Source organism: Entelurus aequoreus, linkage group LG02, assembly GCF_033978785.1.
Source record: "Entelurus aequoreus isolate RoL-2023_Sb linkage group LG02, RoL_Eaeq_v1.1, whole genome shotgun sequence".
Classification (NCBI taxonomy): domain Eukaryota; kingdom Metazoa; phylum Chordata; class Actinopteri; order Syngnathiformes; family Syngnathidae; genus Entelurus; species Entelurus aequoreus.
Genome location: NC_084732.1, coordinates 6558040 through 6577407, shown reverse-complemented (window position 1 = coordinate 6577407; position 19368 = coordinate 6558040). Strand labels below are relative to the sequence as shown.

Below are 19368 nucleotides of genomic sequence, written 5' to 3'. Positions count from 1 at the left end.
CAAGGGAATGCAATGCATACTTGGTCAACAGCCATACAGGTCACACTGAGGGTGGCCGTATAAACAACTTTAACACTGTTACAAATATGCGGCACACTGTGAACCCACACCAAACAAGAATGACAAACACATTTCGGGAGAACATCCGCACTGTAACACAACAGAACAAATACCCAGAACCCCTTGCAGCACTACCTCTTCCGGGACGCTACAATATACACCCCACCTCAACCTCCTCGTGCTCTCTCAGGGAGAGCATGTCCCAAATTCTAAGCTGCTGTTTTGAGGCATGTTAAAAAAAATAATGCACTTTGTGACTTCAATAATAAATATGGCAGTGCCATGTTGGCATTTTTTTCCATAACTTGAGTTGATTTATTTTGGAAAACCTTGTTACATTGTTTAATGCATCCAGCGGGGCATCACAACAAAATTAGGCATAATAATGTGTTAATTCCACGACTGTATATATCGGTATCGGTTGATATAGGAATCGGTAATTAAGAGTTGGACAACATCGGAATATCGGCAAAAAAGCCATTATCGGACATCTCTAGTGTGTATATTATTATTAGTCCAAACTTTAGAGACACCCTATATAGTGGAGGTCTGTGACAGCACAAGGGTACCGCACCAGTAATGTGTACCTTTCCCTGGAGGAACAAAATATTTGGGCCTTTCAAAGCCGTGTTTCTCCATCCAGCGGGCCCCCTGCGTGTCCAGTCGGTCGTACAGCGGACTGGTCCTCAGCTGGCGCCCCGTCTGGAAGTCCCAGCGAGGGACCTTCAATTCGTACAACAGAGCTGGAACACAAACACAGTTCCCCTGAACACGGACCTTGGCGCAGAGGTGCGATTAGCCTGGTCCTGTGGCGGGGACACTCACGCATGACTTCCATGACTCGGTGGCGCAGGAACGTGCGGCTGCTCTGCAGGTTGCCGAAGCGTTTGATGTCCAGCGGCCAGACGTTGGCGGTGGGGTAACCGTAGGTCATCCACTCGGCCAGGTACCTGGGAACACACAGACGGACAACAGCACAATTGTGAGAAGTGGTCAGCCTTTTTCTGGAAAGACTTTCCACAAGATGTGGTATTGTTCTCACTTTGTACTGTCAGAATAGTTGGCAGAGCTCCACCATTCATTTCTTATTAATTATTATTTTAGTATAAATGAGGGTGTTTTCACTTCCGATATGATAGCGATATTGTGCATTGGCCGATACCGATGTTGATCTGCTGTAATACGGTATCAGCTGGAATCCACCTTGTGTTATTTTGTAGATTATAATGTAGCGTTGGACGGTACAGGTTATGTAAGGTTACTTTATTAGTTCTCGAAGGTAAACACTAAACAACCAATAAAACATACAGTGGAAAAAAAGTAAAAACTGAGGCCTGCAATACAAAGACCTACCACATAACAAACATGGGTAAGATTATAAACTTGTAAATGTACTCAAAGGTCCCCATAAAAAGAATCAAATATAAACTCACAATCAGAATTTCCATGATCACTAGTGGTAATGGTGTGGCTATGTACGTGTGCAGTGTGCATATGTATGTATATATTTATAATTTTTGTGTAAATACAAGTTCATTAAATTTGTACATAGAGTGAACAGGTAGTTCTAGCTCAGAGTAATTTATGATTTAAAGAAAAAGCACGCCTTTCCTAAACCTGACTAAATAACCAGTTAAATGTATTATCATTATAATCAAATGACAGCAGTTATTTCCATAAGATTATTTTTTAATATAAGTGTTTTGGCCCACTTACAATGACAATAACAACATTTTTTGTTTTTTATGAGCTGTGTACTAGTATTGTATGTCCGGGTGGAGTTCCTGCTTTGGAAATAATGTGTTCCCCCTTTCAGACGTCGCATTTAGTTCGCATTAAAACATTCGCATGTCGCACAATGAGATGTAAGCATGGGATCATGTGTACATTCCTGTAACTTTCTGTTTGTAAAAAATATATTTTTATTTGTATTTATTTAATATACTAACAGCAGTGTTTCCCACACATTCATTTATTTGTTGCGGCCCGCCACGAAAGAATTAAGGCCGCCACAAACAGATTTATTTTTTTTATTTTTTTATTTTTGTCCTGTCCAGCTTCTCAGGCAAATCATATAGTTGATGTAGATGCCCATATCGACTGTTCCGATTTACTTTACAAAAGAGAAGTGTAGGATCAAGATTTTTGGAGCTCTTTGTTCAGTGGATCAGATGTTTGATGAAACTTTGTGTCTATCTACCACCACTACTGTTTTCTGTTTATTTGTTACTGACTGTGGCAGGACACCTCTGCCTCTGTTTCACTTTATGTTGCTGGTAAATAATATGGTTGTAGTAGTAGGCTAAAGTTAAATTATTTAGTATGCACTAATTAAAGGGGCAGAGCTTTAAGAGACATTTTAGCTTTTATATTTTTATAAGATATATTTTTTGTAAGAACCACAATTAATAAATATATTTCAGTGAATAACTTATTGTTCAAATCTGTATATAAATATGTACATAAAGTGTTGTAATTATATTGTAAAATGGATGTATGGATGGACGTTTAAAACAAAACTGTTATTATTAATTAGTAAGTATAGATTTTTTTAGCCTTTTTAGAGAAAATCATATCATTGTAGTAAATTATGCAAATTACTTGATGATGTCATGGTGGCCACGCCCATAGCCACGCCCCCACCGCCAAAGGTATCTTGGCAGTTTATGGGAAACACTGAACAGCATTTCATGATTATTATTTATAAATTAAAGATTCTTAATAAATGACAGTAGAATAAGCACACATTTGATTGGTAAATCATAGTGTAACGACCTGGAATTAAACATTACGTGTGGTGTTGGAGTTGTCCGACTTTTTGTGTGGCTGTAAACGCATCACTGGCTAAGTGCCATATGCGCATGTGTTGGCGCAAGTGAGAAAGAGCGAGCGGCTGCTGTCGATATGACAAAGTTGGTTTTGGTCTGGTTTGTGGCAGAAAATGACCAGTTTTGCTAGATATAAACCATTGTTAACAATGTTTTGGTGATGTGTTTGTGGCCGACAAAGAGTTTTGCTCAATAAAGTGATTGATGGAATTCATGTCCTCTTTAAAGAGTCTCGACAGAAGTTACAATAATTGAACGATGATGATGATGATGATGATGAAAACTGTTTTCTCTGTCGTGACCGCTTGTCGTCAGTTACATTGAAAATTGTTATGCGCTTATTTTTTTAATGTGATTTTTTTTGTGTGGCATAGGTTTGCCGTGCGCAAGTAACTACTTGGTATTGGATCCATAGCCAAATTTGTGGTATCAGCCAAAACTTATGTAAAACATCCAAACCACAGGAGGGTAAGTGCGTGTTATATTTGAACAGAAGTGTAGATACAACAGTAAGCAGACATTAAGAGTAAAAGTAACTTACTTGCCAGCGCCGCCAGCAAAGGTTAGTCCGGAAGAGTTCATCCCGGCCAGCACGTAGTAGCCGGACACCCCCGGCGTCTCCCCCATCAGACAGCGCATGTCCGGTGTGAAGGACTCGGGGCAGTTGACCAGCTGCAGGATCTCGGCGGACTCGAGGCTCGGCATTCTCCTCAGCAGCGCGCTGAGCATCGGCTCTGCAGGGAAGGAAGAGTAAGTTCCAGGTCTCTTTATCATCTTCGATTATTAGTTATGAATGCACTGTGCTGGTTATTTATTGATACTTTCGCAATGTGTTAGCAATGTGACTAGTTTGCACACTTTGAAAAGGTTGATTTGCGCGTGTAAATCATGTGGTGTCAGAAGAGGAAGGTGTGATGGATAAGTTGGTCCCTGCAAAAACACATGAGAGGAGGTCAGCACTCTCAGATTACAGATATGTGCATGCATTCAAGGGCGCCAAGACCAATGTGCCAGCCAGTTACTTTGCTCTGGTGTGCACCAAGAGGTGAACCTTGGCCCAAATCCAGCCGAGAATGCTGATTAAGCAAGCCCAAACTTGTTAAAAGGGGCCAAAAGGCTCAGTTGTGCAGTGAAACAAGCAGGCTGTGCTACCTGAGTGACGTTGGCCCGCTTATCATTGCAAATATTAACTATTATAGGTTTTATGTTATCAATATTTTGTGTTACATAACCAGCCCCTCACATTACCAAAATCACATCATTCGTTTGTGCTCATATGTTTGTCTAACCATTTTAGGTTTTATGTTAAAGGCCGACTGAAACCCACTACTACCGACCACGCAGTCTGACAGTTTATATATCAATGATGAAATCTTAACATTGCAACACATGCCAATACGGTCGGGTTAACTTATAAAGTTCAATTTTAAATTTCTCTAAACTTCCGGTTGAAAACATCTATGTATGATGACGTATGCGCGTGACGTCAGTAGTTAAACGGAAGTATCCGGACACCATTGAATCCAATACAAAAAAGCTCTGTTTTCATCTCAAAATTCCACAGTATTCTGGACATCTGTGTTGGTGAATCTTTTGCAATTTGTTTAATGAACAATGAAGACTGCAAAGAAGAAAGTTGTAGGTGGGATCGGTGTATTAGCGGCTGGCTGTAGCAACACAACCAGGAGGACTTTGACTTGGATAGTAGACGCGCTAGCCGACGCTAGCCGCCGACCGCACGGATGATCGGGTGAAGTCCTTCGTCCTTCCGTCGATCGCTGGAACGCAGGTGAGCACGGGTGTTGATGAGCAGATGAGGGCTGGCTGGCGTAGGTGGAGCGCTAATGTTTTTATCATAGCTCTGTGAGGTCCCGTTGCTAAGTTAGCTTCAATGGCGTCATTAGCAACAGCATTGTTAAGCTTCGCCAAGCTGGAAAGCATTAACCGTGTAGTTACAGGTCCATGGTTTAATAGTATTGTTGATTTTCTGTCTATCCTTCCAGTCAGGGGTTTATTTCTTTTGTTTCTATCTGCATTTAAGCACGATGCTATCACGTTAGCTCCGTAGCTAAAGTGCTTCACCGATGTATTGTCGTGGAGATAAAAGTCACTGTGAATGTCCATTTCACGTTCTCGACTCTCATTTTCAAGAGGATATAGTATCCGAGGTGGTTTAAAATACAAATCCGTGATCCACAATAGAAAAAGGAGAAAGTGTGGAATCCAATGAGCCAGCTTGTACCTAAGTTACGGTCAGAGCGAAAAAAGATACGTCCTGCACTGCACTCTAGTCCTTCACTCTCACTTTCCTCATCCACAAATCTTTCATCCTGGCTCAAATTAATGGGGTAATCGTCGCTTTCTCGGTCCGAATCGCTCTCGCTGCATTGTAAACAATGGGGAAATGTGAGGTGTCCTTCAGCCTGTGACGTCACGCTACTTCCGGTACAGGCAAGGCTTTTTTTTATCAGCGACCAAAAGTTGCGAACTTTACCGGCGATGTTCTCTACTAAATCCTTTCAGCAAAAATATGGCAATATCGCGAAATGGTCAAGTATGACACATAGAATGGATCTGCTATCCCCGTTTGAATAAAAAATGTCATTTCAGTAGGCCTTTAACGTTTTATGTTTCAGAATCACCCCAAATGTGTCCCAAACGTTTTGTGTTGTAAAAATCTTTTATCGTTTTTATGTTATTAATGTTTTATAGTTTTATATTATTGATGCATCTGGGATAGGCTCCAGCACCCCCGCGACCCCAAGAGGGACAAGTGCTAGAAAATGGATTGATGGATGGATTTCTGACTAGTGACGTCATCCAGCCCCCCGCCCCCCAACGCCTTGTCAAAACCTTTCCAATCTTGTCTCATTCGTTTGTGCTGCAAAAATGGTTTAACCATTATAGGTTTTATGTTATTAACGTTTTATGTTTCATAACCAGCCCCCACCTCATCAAAATCATCCCAAATGTTTGTGCTGCAAGAATTGTTAATCTATTATAGTTTTTATGTTATTAATGTTTTATAGAATCAGAATAGTTTTTATTGCCATTGTTTGAGAACGTGTTCACAAACTAGGAATGTTATAGTTGTATATTGTTGATGTTTTCTGATAAATAACAAGCCCCCATCTTGTCAAAATCTCCCCAAACTTGTCCCATTCTTTTGTGACACAATTTGTTTTGTCTAACTACTATAGTTTTTAATGTTATTAACATGTTATTATTCATAACCAGCCTCCCCCCCAGCTTGTCATCATCTCCCCAAATTTGTCCCAAACTTTGTCTAACTATTATAGTTTTTATGTTATTCATGTTTTATCGTTTTTATGGTATTAACATGTTATTATTCACAATGAGGTTCACCCCCATCATGTCAAAACCTTCCCAAACTTGTCCCATTCTTTTGTGCTACTATTGTTTTTGTCCAACTACTATAGTTTTTATGTTATTAACATATTAGTCATAACCAACCCCCCAGCTTGTCAGAATCATCCCAAACGTTTGTGCTAAAAAAAATTGGTCATCTATTATAGTTTTTATGTTATTAATGTTTTATAATTCACAACCCCCCCCCCCAACGTGAAAAAATGTCCGACCAGAACTCTCTAGTAACTAAAGTTCCTTGGGTGGATAATGTATACTCACTATACCGGTATGTTTTAGCGCTTTCATGGCCAGTTTACTGACAGATATAAGTAAGAACTTTACACTACTTTACATTAGAAATGGTAACAGCGGAGGATGAATGTCCCATAACAAGAAGATAGAGAAAAAGAAGAAGCTTATTAACTACGTCATCGGCACGAACTACAAAGGCGGACGCGCGCAATTTTTCAGGACTTATGCCGATCCCAAATACAGATCAGCAGGTACCAGAAGGTAAGAAAAGTTGTTTTTGCATAATATTGCGATACAAAACACCAGATAATATGTCTTACCTTATACACACACCATAATAATACTTGTATGTTTAATGCTCCGACAATCCATCAAGCGGTGCCGGTTCATAGCTTACCAAAGTCGTACTAAAACATTTTGATAGAATTTTGAGCGCCGTGTGTAATGTTATATATTTTCAATGGAGCATATAAAATGTCGGTGTTGTTTACTTGAGTCATATTGCAGTCTACATTTATCGCTTATGTTTGACTGCCATCTATTTGTCACAGTTATTATTTTACCATGTACCAAATAAAATAGCTTCGAGGTCGGTAAGCAAAACCAGAATTATTCCGTACATTAGGCGCACCGGGTTTTAACCTCTTAAGGCCCAAGCTGTTTGTTTACATGCTTTTTTTTTTATTTCTCTTTGCTATTTGGGCTTATTGGACCCTAATTAGAACAAAAACTAAGAATCATCTTTTGATATGATGTACTTAGTCCATAAGTACACAAACGTGTACTTCATGTTTAGTGACATGCTAATTCTTATTTTTACACTTTTTTTTCCCAAATTCCATTGTATGTTATACTCTTCTGACACCACCAGATGGCAGTATAAGTGTCCACATAAGCGGCCATAAGACCCCAATTCAGTAGTGTACACAATTTTGGAAATAAGAGCTAAAAGGTGCTGTCCACGCATGTGGCCACTAAGCCTTTAGAGGTATAAAGCGCAATTTTAAGCTTTATAGTCCGGAAAATACGGCATTTGCGATGATAAGGGGGGCTAACTGTGGCTGTGATGTTAGGTCAGGAAGCAGAAAGTAAAAAAAAATATTAACTCTGCAACTTTCCGCCCCACATTCATCCTCACCAAAGTGGTCCCAGTCCTCCTGCATGTTCTGGATCTCCAGCTGGTTGCGGCCCTCCGTGAAGATAGGCTTGGGGTTCTTCTCAAAGCCCCCCGACAGCAGGCCTCCCTGCCACGGCCGAGCGTAGATCCTGCCGTCCATGTCGATCACCACTGCGGGGGGACGAGACAGGACGTTGTTTTTTTTGTTTTTTTTAAAAAGGCTACAAATTAACAACCCGTTAGCTGCTTTTGTGAGTAGTGAGACCTGGCGTGTCGGCCGGGACCGCCTCTTGGAGAGGTTTGGTGAGGAGGTAGAAGTGTTCGCAGCCGTGCAGGGGAACCGACACTTTGGTCTCGCTTGCCTGGCCCAGCTCGTACGCCCACTGGAGAAAAAGGACAAAAACACATTTATTCATGCAGTATACTTTTGAAGGTTCCCTATTATGCAAAAAAAATATTTTTTTGTGTACGGATACTAAAAAAAAATAAAAAATAAAGGCTTTGCTACATGTCTTAAAGTAAAGCCTGGGGTTCAGTCAGCTACAGACATGAGAGCTGTAAGTTTAATCATTTAGTTGTCCCTTTAGATAATAAGCTAACATAGTATGTGTGTGGATATATACATATATATAGATACATATCTTCTTTTTATCTTTTTTTTACTATTTATATTACTAAATTATTGTGTATGCATCTTAGGGGATCTGCTCCAATTTCGTTGTTCTTTGAACCTGTTCACTGTAATAATGACAAATAAAACTCTATTCTATTCTATTTCGTTGCTGTTTAAATGTGAGTGGAATGTTAGCATGTAGCTCACATAGCTATGCTATGTGCCCCAGTACAACTTCTTAAAGGGGAACTGCACTTTGTTTGGAATTTTCGTTCACAATCATTATGAGAGACAAGAACACACGTCTTTTTTTGGGAGGGATTTTAAAGATGATAATTGCTTAGATCAGGGGTGCCCAAACTTTTCCCGCTGAGGGCCGCACACTGAAATATCAAAGCAAGCGGGGGCCATTTTGATATTTTTTATTTTAAAAACCAATACAATATATGTATAAAAAATATACATTTAGGCCTCCACTCAGGCTTGATCCTGGGGACCCCAAAGGGTTTAGGTAAAAAAAATATTTAAAATGTGTCATTATTTAGTATTATTATTATTATCCAAGGTTTAAATCTCCAGATCAACATTAGGTCTATCTGTCAATATAAAGTTTTCTTTTTAAAATTTACACTGTAAGCTCTTTTTGTCAAAGAAAACCCTGTTTTTTTATGGAAAAAAAAGGCAAAATATGCAATATTTTCCCCCAATAACATTTTAAAGTGGAATATTTGAGATTATATAATAATTGGAGCTCATAGCATAACTCATAACAACATTGATTCACTTTTTTTTTTTAAATGACACTTAAAAAAAAAAAAAAAAAAAAAAGTCCCAGTAAAAGGGTCCTGCTCAGTTAAGTATTAAAATATAAATCAAACATTTTTTTTTTTTTTACTTTTAACACAATAGTCTCAAGATCAACTTCAGATCCATCCGTCAATTATAACTTTTATTGTTGTTTATGTTTTTTGTTGTTCGTTTTAGGCACTTGTTTAAAAAAAAAAAAAGCTTTGTTTTTTTTTGGCAAACAAAATATGCAACATTTTCCCAAAAAATGTCTCAAAGTGGAATATTTAATGTCATGTAATTGGAGCCTTGAATAGGTCAATAATTCATAATGACATTGATTTTGATTCATTATTATTTTTTAAAGAAAGAAACATTGTATTGATACATTTCACCAGTTTGCTCTTTTATACCACTTTTTATGTTTTTAATTTTTTTAAATCGTACTTTTAGAATGTGCCACGGGGTCGTTAAAATATTACCTGCGGGCCGCACTTTGGACACCCGTGGCTTAGATGATGTGGCTAATAGGAGTCATCGTTGTAGCCTTCAAAGTCCTCTAAGACGACTTCAAAACCCTCCAACTTTTTGTATACACACTGCAAGTATGTATATATAATGTAGTAACAGACACCTTCATAACAATATGTAATATGTACAATATACACAATGCAAGTATATATATATAATGTAGTAACAGACACCTCTCATAACAATATGTTGATAATGTAGTAGCAAACACCTTCATAACAATATGTAATATGTACAATATACACACTACAAGTATATATATATATATATATATATATATATATATATAATATATATGTATATATATATGATGTAGTAACAGACACCTTCATAAAAATATGTTATATGTACAATATAAACACTGCAAGTATATATATATAGTATAATGTAGTCACAGACACATTCATAACAATATGTACAATATACACACTGCAAGTATATATATATAATGTAGTAACAGACACCTTCATAACAATATGTTATATGTACAATATATACACTGCAAGTATATATATAATGTAGTAACAGAATACACTTTTATAACAATATGTAATATGTACAATATTTACTGTATTTTGATCATTTTTATTAATGCCAGAAGTAATTCCTCAGCGCATTTATTACCGTTTCCATAGCAACGCACTTTCGACTTCTGTCAGTATATGTATGTTTCTACTTCCGGAAAGAAAGGTGTATTTTTCTTCTGATCATGGCAGATTCGAGTTCCCAATAGGGGCTTACTAAAAGCACTTTTAAAAAATTCCACTACTTTATTGGGGCACATCTGACTGGTGAAAAATAACAAAAGGGACCTTTTAAAGGGGGCTGCACTTTTTTTTTTTGTTATTTGGCTTTCGTTCACAATCATCATGAGCGACAAGAAGACCGATGTATTTTTATCGGTGCATTCGAACATTAAAATAGACAGAAAGAAAAAAAGTCAGCTTACAATGGAGTTAATGGGAAGCCCTATAAATAACCATCCAAAAAGCGGCGACAATACCCCATTTACATTTTGTGACCTGAATATTAACCAAGCATTAGTGATATTGTTATTATAAGCGCTTAAACAGACAAACTATTTTTAGCGGCGCATTGAGCTGCTTTCTCGCCTCTGAGCTTGTTAACGTTTATTGTAGATCATAAATCATGCCTCTCGCCTTGATAGTAGAAGCATGAGGACATAATCCGACAAGTTGGTCAACTTTGGCATCAAATTTAGACCCGAAAATGACGACAAAGACACGAAAAGACGCTTGGTTCCACCCCCTTTTTTACGAATATGATTCATTCTTCATCTAAAAGAGGAATATATCAACATCCTTGCAGTCGGCATCCTAATGACAGCAGACATTGTACAGTAAGTGATGTTTCAGTGTTTCCCATTAACTGCCAAGATAACTGTGGTGGTGGGGGCGTGGCTATAGGCGTGGCTATGGGCGTGGTCACCATGACATCATCGAGTAATTTGCATAATGTACTACAATGATATGACTTTTCTCTAAAAAGGCTCAAAAAATGTATACTTACTAATTAATAATAACAGTTTTGTTTTAAACGTCCATCCATCCATTTTACAATATAATTACAACACTATATACATATTTATATACAGATTTGAACAATAAGTTATTCACTGAAATATATTTATTAATTGTGGTTCTTACAAAAAATATATCTTATCAAATATAAAAGCTAAAATGTCTCTTAAAGCTCTGCCCCTTTAATTAGTGCATACTAAATAATCTAACTTTAGCCTACTACTACAACCATATTATTTACCAGCAACATAAAGTGAAACAGAGGCAGAGGTGTCCTGCCACAGTCAGTAACAAATAAACAGAAAACAGTAGTGGTCAAATACAAATGAGGCAACAAGAGAAGAAATGCAGTTCCCATCTAATCTCTCACTCGTGATGTTTTACCTGTCCGGCGCAGTTGACAAAATATTCACACTCAATGGAGCCGCGATCCGTCTCCACAGCTGTCACGTGACCCTTCTCCACCAGGACTTGTTGAACGCTGGTTCGCTCCAAGATCTGCACGCCTGAGCAGAGAAACATGAGGAGGAAGTGAGCGTGTTTTTTTTAACGTGTGTCGCGTACGTGCCTTGTCCGGCCGCTGCCACGGCCAGCGCGTGGTTGACGTCCGGCGGCGACACCACGGCGTCCCCGGGCAGATGGAGCGCCCCCACCAGGTCGTGGATGTTGACTTTCGGGTGGAGCTTGGCCACGTCTTTAGGCTTGACAACATTACAGCTGATCCCCATCACTCTGATTGGACAAAGGTGACTCGGACTTACTGGAAGTGTTTTTGTTTCTTGCAGAGTCGTACACAGAAAAATGCGCTATTTTAGCCAAACAGAGACCTAAATACTGAAATATTTACGTATGGAATCATCACTTATGCGTGCAGACATAAAATAAAAACTACTAGGAACTAGAGATATATGCGTTAAAATGTAATATCGGAAATTATCGGTATCGTTTTTTTTATTATCGGTTGTTTTTTTTAATTAAATCAACATAAAAAACACAAGATACACTTACAATTAGTGCACCAACCCAAAAAACCTCCCTCCCCCATTTACACTCATTCACACAAAAGGGTTGTTTCTTTCTGTTATTAATATTCTGGTTCCTACATTATATATCAATATATATCAATACAGTCTGCAAGGGATACAGTCCGTAAGCACACATGATTGTGCGTGCTGCTGGTCCACTAATAGTACTAACCTTTAACAGTTAATTTTACTAATTTTCATTCATTACTAGTTTCTATGTAACTGTTTTTATATTGTTGTACTTTATTTTTTATTCAAGAAAATGTTTTTAATTTATTTATCTTATTTTACTAATTTTTTTTAAAAGTACCTTATGTTCACCATACCTGGTTGTCCAAATTAGGCATAATAATGTGTTAATTTCACGACTGCATATATCGGTTGATATCGGTATCGGTTGATATCGGTATCGGTAATTAAAGAGTTGGACAATATCGGATATCGGCAAAAAGCCATTATCGGACATCCCTACTAGGAACAGTTTGAATCAGATGAAAAATGTGGGAGTTGTGGAACTTTGAAGAATGTCCCATTGATTTCAATGGGAATTTCCAAACAGTTTGTGAATTTCGGGAAAAGTGGGAATTTTTTTGAAGATGTTAAAAAAAAACTTGAATGGTCTGAATGAGTTAAAATGGTTGGTGTTGGAATATTTCAAATCGGTCGAGAAATGTTGAAGCAGTAAAATGCTAAATTTCGGGAAAACCAGGAATTTTTTCCAGTTCAAAAAACAACTTTGTTTTTTGTCCTGATTAAGAGGAATGTTTTGACGGTGGAACAGTTGACGTGGATTGAAAAATGTAGGGGAAGGAGTAGTCGCCAGAAAAAAAGGGTGGAAATAATTGGAAAACCAGGAATTCTGGAAAATCCTGGAATTTTTTTTTAACTCTTTTGAATTTCCAGGATGGTGGAATGTGTTAAAGGTGGAATGGTTGGACTCGGTTGAAAAATGTGGAAATGGTGGAAGTTTGAAAAATGGCAAATTCATTTTGAATGGGGAAAAATGTCCCGGAAAACCTGGAATTCTGTGAAATCTGGGAATTTTTGGGAATTTGTCAAAGGGAAGCCCGCGATTCCCGAATAGGCTGAACAGTTTGAAGTTGGAACGGTTTGAATCGGATGAAAAATGTGGAAGGTAGAGCGCGCCAAAATCTGGAGAAGAAGAAGAAGTTTAATAAATAGAAGAATTTTGGTGTAGAAAACCATACATTCACACATATACACTACCGTTCAAAAGTTTGGGGTCACCCAAACAATATTGTGGAATAGCCTTAATTTCTAAGAACAAGAATAGACTGTCGAGTTTCAGATGAAAGTTCTCTTTTTCTGGCCATTTTGAGCGTTTAATTGACCCCACAAATGTGATGCTCCAGAAACTCAGTCTGCTCAAAGGAAGGTCAGTTTTGTAGCTTCTGTAACGAGCTCAACTGTTTTCAGATGTGTGAACATGATTGCACAAGGGTTTTCTAATCATCAATTAGCCTTCTGAGCCAATGAGCAAACACATTGTACCATTAGAACACTGGAGTGATAGTTGCTGGAAATGGGCCTCTATACACCTATGTAGATATTGCACCAAAAACCAGACATTTGCAGCTAGAATAGTCATTTACCACATTAGCAATGTATAGAGTGTATTTCTTTAAAGTTAAGACTAGTTTAAAGTTATCTTCATTGAAAAGTACAGTGCTTTTCCTTCAAAAATAAGGACATTTCAATGTGACCCCAAACTTTTGAACGGTAGTGTATATGTAAGGATTATTTTGCATTCAGGCAAGCTAAAAGTATGACTATTTAAAGGGGACGAGCCCGTAACTATTGACTGCAGGTCTTACTTGAGTCTTGACGCGAGGCGCTTCAGCGAGATGAAGCGATCCTGATTTTGAGCCAAGCACAAAGAGCCCGTCCTCACGTAGCCTGAAACCACGGTGGGGGGTTTGAACACAGAAGTTAACCACCAAGATGGACGCATGGCCCCCCACGTCACCCCCGTGATGGCGACTCACCTGTTTTGACGCCCGTCTGCTCCTCCAGCTGCTGGTACAGAGCGATGGAGTAATTTGCCATCTGGCACTCGATGGAGATCGGCTTGGCCACGCTGATGATGCCAGCGCATAGTTTGGTTGTCCCGGCGCCCAGTCTGCAAATAGGACCGCAAGCGTGCTCGCATTATTTGTCACTTAATAAATATCCATCTTGATGCTAAGTCAGGGACTTGTGTGCTTCCATTTGCACGACTTTTCTTCATTTACTCCATTTTTTAAGTTCTACTTGACACATTTTATAATTTAGTGCTGGGTCGGTTTTCAGGAAAGCACACAATACTAAAGCTTGATTCACACTAATATGTGATATCATTTCCAAATGATCGTTTTTTTCCAATTATATTTCACAAACAGTATTACAACTAGGGATGGCTACCGTTCACATTTGAACCGATACGACGTCATTTTTGTTGTAGCGGTGTAGAGTGCAAGGACGGGAGTGGAAGAAGTGTCAAAAGGTGGAGCTAACTGTTTTAATGACATTCAGACTTTACTTCAGGGGTCACCAATGTGGTGCCCGCGGGCACCAGGTAGCCCGTAAGGACCAGATGAGTCGCCCGCTGGCCTGTTCTAAAAATAGCTCAAATAGCAGCACTTACCAGTGTGCTGCCTCTATTTTTTAAATGTTATTTATTTACTAGCAAGCTGGTCTCGCTTTGCCCGACATTTTTAATTCTAAGAGAGACAAAACTCAAATAGAATTTGAAAATCCAAGAAAATATTTTAAAGACTTGGTCTTCACTTGTTTAAATAAATTCATTATTTTTTTTACTTTGCTTCTTATTACTTTCAGAAAGACAATTTTAGAGAAAAAATATAACCTTAAAAATGATTTTAGGATTTTTAAACACATATACCTTTTTACCTTTTAAATTCCTTCCTCTTCTTTCCTGACAATTTAAATCAATGTTCAAGTAAATTTTTTTTTTTTATTGTAAAGAATAATAAATACATTTTAATTTAATTCTTAATTTTAGCTTCTGTTTTTTCGACGAAGAATATTTGTGAAATATTTCTTCAAACTTATTATGATTAAAATTCAAAAAAATTATTCTGGCAAATCTAGAAAATCTGTAGAATCAAATTTAAATCTGATTTCAAAGTCTTTTGAATTTCTTTTAAAATTTTTGTTCTGGAAAATCTAGAAGAAATAATGATTTGTCTTTGTTAGAAATATAGCTTGGTCCAATTTGTTATATATTCTAACAAAGTGCAGATTGGATTTTAACCTATGTAAAACATGTCATCAAAATTCTAAAATGAATCTTAATCAGGAAATATTACTAATGATGTTCCATCAATTATTTTTTAAATTTTTTCAAAAAGATTCGAATTAGCTAGTTTTTCTCTTCTTTTTTTCGGTTGAATTTTGAATTTTAAAGAGTCGAAATTGAAGATAAACTATGTTTCAAAATTAAATTGTCATTTTTTTCGTGTTTTCTCCTCTTTTAAACCGTTCAATTAAGTGTAAATATCATTAATTATTAATAATAACATAGAGTTAAAGGTAAATTGAGCAAATTGGCTATTTCTGGCAATTTATTTAAACTGGTAGCCTTTCGCATTAATCAGTACCCAAGAAGTAGCTCTTGGTTTCAAAAAGGTTGGTGACCCCTGCTTTACTTAAATCAACAAGGGAGCAGCATATCCTCATCCTTGGCTCACGCCGGAACTCTCTAATAACTAAAGTTCCATGGGTGAATAATGTAAACCCACTAAACCGGTAGTTTGTAGCGCTTTCATAACGAGCTATAAGTTGGAACTTTACGGTACTTTATTTTAGAAATGGCAACAGCGGAAGAAGAATGTCCCATAAAAAGATGGAGAAAAAGAAGAAGCTTATCGACTATAGCGTCACCACGGACTACGATGGCGGACACGCGCAAATTTTCAAGACTTATGTAGATCCCAAATACACATTAGCAGGTACCAGAAGATAAGAAAAGTTGGTTTTGCATAATTTTACGAAACAAAACCCGTAATGCTCAGATAATCCATCAAGCGGTGAGGCTTCGTAGCTTACCAAAGTCCTACTAAAACATTTTCACAGATTTTTGAGCGCCGTGTGTAATGTTCTATATTCTCAATGAAACATTTAAAGTTTTGGTGTTGTTTACTGGCGTCATCTTGCAGTCTACACGTATCTCCGACCTCGTAAATTCCGATATCCCAGTACAAATGGAATGCACCATCAGTCTTGTTTGTAAACAAAACCTACTTCCTGTTTACGTTCTGTGACCAATAAGAGAAGAGAATGATGCTACGTGGGTATGTGGCGATGCATTTGGGTCTGCTGGGATTTTTTTAAATTCAAAGTTAGATTCAGTCTTGTACTGGGAAGTCGTAAATTCCGACTTCCCAGTACAAATGAAACGCACTGTTAGTCAGTGTAATAGTAATAATAGTTTACACTATTATGTTAGATCCACTATGGACTAGACTCTCACACTATTATGTTAGATCCACTATGGACTGGACTCTCACAATATTATGTTAGATCCACTATGGACTGGACTCTCACACTATTATGTTAGATCCACTATGGACTGGACTCTCACTATTATGTTAGATCCACTATGGACTGGACTCTTACAATATTATGCTAGATCCACTATGGACTGGACTCTCACAATATTATGCTAGATCCACTATGGACTGGACTCTCTCTATTATGTTAGATCCACTATGGACTAGACTCTCTCACTATTATGTTAGATCCACTATGGACTGGACTCTCACACTATTATGTTAGATCCACTATGGACTGGACTCTCACTATTATGTAAGTTCCACTATGGACTAGACTCTCACTATTATGTTAGATCCACTATTGACTGGACTCTCACACTATTATGTTAGATCCACTATGGACTGGACTCTCACACTATTATGTTAGATCCACTATGGACTGGACTCTCACTATTATGTTGGATCCACTATGGACTAGACTGTCACTATCATGTTAGATCCACTATGGACTGGACTCTCACACTATTATGTTAGATCCACTATGGACTGGACTCTCACACTATTATGTTAGATCCACTATGGACTGGACTCTCACACTATTATGTTAGATCCACTATGGACTGGACTCTCTCTATTATGTAAGTTCCACTATGGACTGGACTCTCACTATTATGTTAGATCCACCATGGACTGGACTCTCACACCATTATGTTAGATCCACTATGGAATAAACTCTCACTATTATGCTAGATCCACTATGGACTGGACTCTCACTATTATGTTAGATCCACTATGGACTAGACTTTCTCACTATTATGTTAGATCCACTATGGACTAGACTTTCTCACTATTATGTTAGATCCACTATGGACTGGACTCTCACAATATTATGCTAGATCCACTATGGACTGGACTCTCACTATTATGTTAGATCCACTATGGACTGGACTCTCGCTATTATGTTAGATCCACTATGGACTGGACTCTCACTATTATGTTAGATCCACTATGGACTAGACTTTCTCACTATTATGTTAGATCCACTATGGACTAGACTCTCACTATTATGTTAGATCCACTATGGACTGGACTCTCACTATTATGTTAGATCCACCATGGACTGGACTCTCACTATTATGTTAGATCCACTATGGACTGGACTCTCACACTATTATGTTAGATCAACTATGGACTAGACTCTCACAATATTATGCTAGATCCACTATGGACTGGACTCTCACACTATTATGTTAGATCCACTATGGACTGGACTCTCACACTATTATGTTAGATCCACTATGGACTGGACTCTCACTATTATGTTAGATCCACTATGGACTGGACTCTCACTATTATGTTAGATCCACTATGGACTGGACTCTCACACTATTATGTTAGATCAACTATGGACTAGACTCTCACAATATTATGCTAGATCCACTATGGACTGGACTCTCACACTATTATGTTAGATCCACTATGGACTGGACTCTCACTATTATGTTAGATCCACTATGGACTGGACTCTCACACTATTATGTTAGATCAACTATGACTAGACTCTCACAATATTATGCTAGATCCACTCTACGTCCATTGCACCGGTCGCCCAAGGGGGGAGGTCCCCACATCTGTGATCCCCTCCAAGGTTCCTCATTGTCATCCCATTGGGTTGAGTTTTTTCTTGCCCTGATGTGGGATCTGAGCCGAGGTTGTCGGTGTGGCTTGTGCAGCCCTTTGAGACACTCGTGATTCAGGGCTATATAAGTAAACATTCATTGATTGATTTGTTTTTTTTCCAATTATAACATCTTTATGGTCCCGAGAAGCCAAAATTGAAATCGTAAATTCAAATTCGAACAATTGTCCAGCTTTCGTGCCAAACAACCGGTAGATAAGCGGTTCGCGCTGCTGTCCTTTCTTACCGTCCCTGTTCCAGTAGGACGATGTCGGTCCAGCCCAGCTTGGCCAGGTGATACGCCACCGAGGTGCCCACCACCCCTCCTCCGCAGATCACCACCCGGGCTCTGAGCGGGCAGTGGCAGCGGCTGGGGAGAGTCGCCGCTGGTGGCCATGCAGGCGGAGGAGGTCCAGAGGCCCCTCCCTGCCCAGGTGTAGCCAGTGTGAGGGTGCAGCAGCCTGGGCAGCAGGACAGTAGGGGACAGAGCCCTGAGCTTCCGCATGGCTGTGCTCTCGCTGCAAACAAACAACAACAAATGCACCTTTAAAAAAAAAGGTAGGACGACATGTCAACGCACTACACTATTAGGCATAGGGATGATGCTCGAAACCGATTTTCCCGGTTGTTCGATAAGAAAAAGAACTGAGTACTCGGACTCGAATCCCTTTTTGAGAACCAGTACCCGTTATCGAGACCACTATAGTAAATAAAAAGAGTTGGTTTTTTATTCGAATACCCTGGGAACGAATCCCGTCCCGACAAGAAATGCCCCGTGAGACATCACAAGAAGTGACGTCACGTAGCTCAGTCATTTGTCACGGTGGGGTGCAGCGTTCGTTCTCCCGGGACGCAAAACTGACAGCTCCGGATGAAAGCGTGCAGGTAGGAGATGATCTATTTCTCATAAATCATACACATTACAACAGACAGGAACGAAACAAAAGGAAAGCGTGCCGTTCGCACGAGAAGCTAAAGCAAAAACTTACTTAGCACAGGAATACTAGAAGCTAAGGCATACTTGCCAACCTTGAGACCTCCAATATCGGGAGGT

At 38.7% G+C, this 19368-nt stretch overlaps 1 protein-coding gene across 1 annotated transcript in view; it reads right to left on the bottom strand.

The window, feature by feature from the left end:
• Nucleotides 1–18726, bottom strand: part of LOC133629852 (pyruvate dehydrogenase phosphatase regulatory subunit, mitochondrial-like) — a 32662-nt gene extending 13936 nt beyond the window's left edge. The window contains 11 exon segments of the mRNA XM_062020901.1: nt 648–803; nt 886–1010; nt 3430–3622; nt 7648–7797; nt 7892–8009; nt 11482–11603; nt 11666–11829; nt 13958–14039; nt 14129–14262; nt 18562–18662; nt 18664–18726. Of these exon segments, the coding sequence (XP_061876885.1) occupies nt 648–803; nt 886–1010; nt 3430–3622; nt 7648–7797; nt 7892–8009; nt 11482–11603; nt 11666–11829; nt 13958–14039; nt 14129–14262; nt 18562–18662; nt 18664–18711 (1393 nt within the window). The 5' untranslated portion in view covers nt 18712–18726.
• Between the last annotated feature and the right edge of the window lie 642 nt (nt 18727–19368).